The sequence below is a fragment of the Lycium ferocissimum genome, unplaced genomic scaffold, assembly GCF_029784015.1.
Source record: "Lycium ferocissimum isolate CSIRO_LF1 unplaced genomic scaffold, AGI_CSIRO_Lferr_CH_V1 ctg22693, whole genome shotgun sequence".
NCBI lineage: Eukaryota > Viridiplantae > Streptophyta > Magnoliopsida > Solanales > Solanaceae > Lycium > Lycium ferocissimum.
Window position 1 is genome coordinate 1 of NW_026720498.1, and position 6,054 is coordinate 6,054.

The 6,054-nt window shown below is 38.8% G+C and overlaps 1 protein-coding gene across 1 annotated transcript; it reads right to left on the reverse strand.

Moving 5' to 3' along the window:
• Positions 1 to 5,193: 5,193 nt before the first annotated feature.
• On the reverse strand, positions 5,194 to 5,727 carry LOC132043301 (uncharacterized; the record flags this gene model as incomplete). The annotated part of the gene is made up of 2 exons (XM_059433803.1): positions 5,515 to 5,727; positions 5,194 to 5,331 (listed from the first exon to the last, which is right to left on the reverse strand). Coding segments are annotated over exons 1-2 (351 nt in total), but the record flags the coding sequence as incomplete, so codon positions are not given.
• Between the last annotated feature and the right edge of the window lie 327 nt (positions 5,728 to 6,054).

Sequence of the window (6,054 nt, forward strand, 5' to 3'; positions counted from 1 at the left end):
AGCGTCGTTCACGTCTCGACCTCGAAGCTCCCGAGTTCGCCAAAATCTACAAATTGGTCATGTTTACCAAACATGATTAGTGCCTTTAAATTGAATTCTTAAATAATACTTGGCTACCGAAATTTCGGCCACACTCCTATAAATATTCCATTCCGCCCAAGTTCAACTTGGCCCATCTCAATCAACAACAATCGGGAACAGCTTCAACCGGCCAAACTAACAACACAATATCAACAACCACTTATATTTAATTCAACTCGATTCAATTCTTTTCGTGCCATTCAATTCAATTCCATACAATTCAATATATTCAATACAATATAATTCACATAATATTCCAACAATACCATCAACATACTACTTACACATCTTCATTTATGAAACAACAACAACATTTTTTTCCTTCTTTTCAAAAATTCAATCACAACAACCCAATTTTCATTCCTCCAAACCATTAAATCTTTATTCTAACACCATAGAACCTACCATAACAACAATTTCCATTCTAAATAAAATCAATTCACCACACCCTACCATAACCTACACCATTCGGCCAACCCTCCATTATGCATGCTTTACATGAATTTCCATATTTTCCATACATTACGACAACAACCAACTTACACGTAACCGCAATCCCAACACAACACACACCCGCTGTGCTTGCTTCTTGCAAGTCCGCCACACACACACACATACTTCCAACACATGAATTTCATCCATTTCCATGCACACAACATACTCTACCATCCATAACATATAAGACAAGAATTAAACCTTACCTTTTTCCCTTACTTCTTCACTTGGCTTGCAATAGAAGACTTGCCAAGACTTGTATTTTCCTTGCTCCAAATACACCTTACTATGTCAAGAGCCCTTCAAGGAATGGTTTGGCTATGAAGAACAAGTTGGAAACTCTCCCTCCTTTCCTTTCTTTTTTTTTTCGGTTTTTCTCTCTCTTTTTTTTTTTCTCTAAAGGTAGAGATAGCGTGGAGTTTCTCCTTCTTTTCTTGTTTTCTTGACTCTTGAAAACTCTAGAGAAATAAGATGAATTAATCATCTTCCCTCATATATATATACTTAGCCTCCTCTAATGAGAATTAGCCATATTACCCCTAAGCTTGGCTTGGCTTCATTTGGCCAAGTATTGAGAGTGGGGCCCATTAGGTATTGCACTGGCGAGAAAATTCTAGCAAATTCCTCTAATTCATGAAAAATATTTCCCTTAGTTCCAAATTCATGCCCCTAGCCTTACTCCATATTTCCTTGAGTCATTTGCAAATTTACCTTTTTACCCCTGGCCTTTCTTAATATTGCAACTTTACAATTTTCCCATACGCAACTTGTGTCACTTGCCTCGACTTACCCGAGGGCACAAAATACGGAATGTAACAGGAAAAATTTGGAAAAGGTAAGAATTTTACTCTTTTATGTTGGAAGAATTATATATATATATATGTGGTAGCATATGTAAAGTACATGAGAATCATGGAAGTACAACATGTACGTTGTGGCCATGTGGTGTGTGGTAGCCGTGTGGTGTAGTAGGGTGGAGGAAAATGGGTTGAGTTTGTTTAGTATGTTAATTATGTTGTTATGGCCTTATGAGAAGTAAATGGAAGGCCAATGGTTTTTGTTGTCATGGAAAAATGTTGTAAGGTGTTGTAGGAAAACATGCAACTTTATTGTAGTTTATGTAAATATGAAATGGAAGTGGTAAGATGCAAATTATGATTGTTGTTAATGAAATTGGAAGACAAAAATGCGTTATGGAAGTTTATGTTGAAAGTTGGAATTTTCGGGTGAATTATGATTTTAGTGAAACTTTTGTATAATTTGTGAAATAATGTGAAATGCTTCCGAATTGCATTTGAATGGTCTTGAATTAGTAAATGAATATGGAAATATTGATATTGACTTGAAAGTGTAAAGTTGGATTGGAAGTTGTTGCACTATTCGTAAAAGAAGACAATTTATGTTAGAATGCGTTTCAAATCGAATGTTGATGTTATTGGTATTGTTGTTGGTATGGTTGTTGATAATTGAGCCGAAAGTTAAATCTCGGGGATGTTGTATATATATGGGAGATGCTGCCCAAATTTTGTAGACAAGTATTGATTAAGATTGAATTCTTAAAGCCTTATGATTAATATTTGGTAAATGTGACCAATTGTAGATTTTGGACGAAATGGATTTGAATTTGGAGAAGCGTAAGGAGCGAATAAGGTATGTAAAGCTTCACCCTTTTATCCTTTGGCATGTCCTAGACATAATAGGCTTTGATACGAGCCTCGGGGATGACTCTACTCCTAGAAATCCGAGCTTGAACTTGGCCTTTTCATTCAATGGAATTGAATTAAATACTTTATGTTTTGTTAGAAAATAGCTTAAACATCTTTAACTCTCACAAGTGAACCGAGTTACCTTGAGAGACCTTCATAGGTGGATCCATAAAGCTTAATGTTCGTAATTTTACGTATGTCACCTCGACTCGACCGAGCAGGGCCCCCCCCCCCCCCAATTTCCGAGATTTTTCCACGGTAACTTAATTGACTTAATTTGAGTGTTATGCAAGTATGACTTTTGATTAATTTCCGATTATTAAAAAGTGATCGTCTTGAGTATTCCATTGAGTTCTATAATCTATTTTGCCATGTATAAATGATCCCAAAGGTTTTGTCTTTGACCTAATTCGTCGTAACTCGAAAGGTGTGATCTATGGTTATTGTACGATTTCCTTTAAATGATCTATCGTGGATGGTTCTTTCGAGTCTTGGCAAACATTGTATGTTTTATATTGCATATGGTTTTCTCACTACTGCTCGTGCGGCTGTTATGACATCTTTCATTGCGTCCCGGGCCGGGTATGTATTCGTGCAATTCCACCGCATTGTTCACCGCGTCCCTCACTAGAGGGCCGGGCATGTTATATATATATATATATATATATATATGATGATGATGTGATGACGGGGAGGTGGCAGGATGGCATATGATGATTCCTTTCACCGTCCCCCTCACAGTAGGCCGGGGCACGTTACATGCACGTACATGATGATTTTACTTACCGCGTCCCTCATTAGAGGGCTGGGGCATGTTATGTATGCATATTGTCATGATGATTTCTTTAATTATGATACTCAGTACATTAACGATTTTGAAAAGCATGATTTATGTTCAAGGTAAGTTTTATGAGATCCGATTCTTATCATTGCTTTCTGTCCCTCTTTATTTCCGTATGATTCCGTTATTGTATTCCGCTTTACATACTCAAGTACATATTTAATCTTCGACCCCTTTCTTCAAATTGCGTTTCATGCCGCGAGTACAGATACACGTTTGGGTGAGCCGCCAGCTTAGGATCCCTATTCAGCTATCTTGAAGAGCTCCCTTGTCCGGAGCCCAGACTTGGTACAGTCTTTTGTTACACTTGTGTATATTTGTTCAGGGTACGGCGGGGCCCTGTCCCGTCATATGATTCTGTTATTACTATTAGAGGCCTGTAGACACAAACGTGGGTTGTGGGTATGTATTCGATTATGTTTGCGTTCTGTATATTCTCGGTCTGTATATATGATATATGTATGTATACGTGTACGCAGTGTCGTACCTTTCTGTACGTATACGTTTCTATTTTCTTGCCATGACTCGAGTATTAATTATGGATGGGTACGAGTGCCGCATCGGGCACTAGTCACGCCACTGGCCGGTCGTCGTGACACTTACGTCTCGGCTTCTCACGATCTACAATACTATCATCGGACACCCAACATTAGCCATAAGCATTAAAGAACCCAATTCCAAGCCGTCATATTATCTACAGAAATTTCGGTAGCATCTCCCCTGTAAATCCAACAACCCCGAGAATTTAACTCGGCCAAATCACAACAACCAAACCAACAATCATAATAACAATATCGATAGGTAATTCAAGATGTCAAAACCAACATCCAATCTTACCAAACCTTCCAACTCAACTAGAACCATAACAACACACTTCTCTTTCAAATTTATAAACTATATCAACAATTCCGTATGTTAGCAACATCATTTCCATTAATACAAGAAACTATATTGAAATCACATTATGTTCTAAATCAACCCACAACAATTACGACTTACCTGAGTGATCAAACCTCCATTTTCATCACATAATCCACAACAACCAACAACCAAAATACTACATTAAATTAGTTCAACATGCCTATACCAATTCGGCCATATTCGGCCCCCCAACCTCAACTCCAATACTTTGCGAGTTTCATTCATCTCTACACGTTACAACAACACACAAACATGCTAAGTACCATTAATTCTTCACTCCTACACAACAACACACACACACACGGCCACAATGCGATACACACGGCCAAGCCTCAACATGCAACCTTTCATGAATTTCATTCATTTCTACACCTTACAACATGCATAAACTCCTATAAAACATGTAAAGAAGATTGAACTTCACCTTTTTCCATTCAACTTCTCCTCGGCTAGGCTTGATGAATTGCAACAACGAATGGTTTTCTCCTCCAACAACCACTCCATGTCGTAGAGAACCTTCCAATTGGTATGAGAGCTTGAAGAAACAATCTTCATGATCCACCCAGGTCGGTTCGCCACCCCCTCCTAGCCGTTCCTCTTTTTTCTTTTTTTTTCTCGAATCTTTAGACTTAAAATAATGGGGCGTGGTCTTCTTGGTCATCACACACACATATATATATGATAATAATGGGGCATACGGCCATGCACATGACGGCCACCCCTTTTTTTTTCTCCAATTTTCCCAATTTTTCTAGAATTTTCTTTAAATGGAAAGGATGACTAATTCCTTGATTTGGTCATCTTTTGCCCACATATTTATATATCTTGCACCATAAGATGAACACATGTTTTATTACATGGCTTGCAACAAGTGGCCAAGGCATAAGTGGGCCCACTTACCACAATGGCTTCTCCAAGAAGTCATGAATTAATAGAAATTTCCAAATTCCAAGTTTGTCCTTAATATTCCATGCCAATAAAAAAGGATGCATACGCAACTTATACATTCTAAAAAAAATATTATAACCTTGTCCTTAACTTCCCGCCATTAACTCGGAATATTCAAATGTACAAAATGCGAGGTATAACATTCATATCTTCTTCAGCTTCCCAGGTAGCCTCCTCGGCTTTCTAACTCCTCCAAAGGACCTTCACTGAAGCCACTTCTTTCATTCTTAACTTGCGAACCTGAAGATCAAGGATCTCTACTGGAACTTCTTCATAAGTCAAACTATCATTGACTATTATGCTATCAGTCTGGACAACCGACGACCAGTCTCCCATACACTTTCTCAACATGGACACATGAAACACTGAATGCACAGCAATCAAGTCTTGTGGCAACTCAAGCTCATTAGCCACTTGACCAACCCTTCGCGCAGACTTTGTGGTCCCGATATAGTGGGGGACTAAGCTTCCCATTTCATAAAACCTCATAACGCCCTTCATAGGCGAAACTTTAAGAAATACCCAGTCATTAACTTGAAACTCAAAATCCCTTCGTCTTATATCTGTGTAAGACTTCTGGCGACTTCGAGCTTTTTTCAAACGCTCTTGAATTAACTTGACTTCCTCCATAGCGTGATAGACCAAGTCTGGTCCTAACAACTCTGCTTCACCAACCTCAAACCACCCAATGGGTGATCTATACCTTCGCCCATAAAGAGCTTTAAACGACGCCATCCTAATACTAGCATGGTACCTATTATTATTGTCACGACCCAACCTCGTAGGCCGTGACTAGTGCCCGAGCTGGGCACCCATACGCACCTGCTAACCATAATCAGCGAACAAACAGATTATACATATACAAAAGTCGACATCGACCATACCGGGCCCAACCGCATTCTGTACATACAGAAAAGTGAAACGTCGCCCCAAAGCTGTCACAAATATATATATACAGATCACAGTCACATCTTTCAGCAGATGATATCACACATAAGCCGATAAGGCTATCAACATACAGGGGGACGTCCAAATCACAAATCACATGGACACAACTGAACA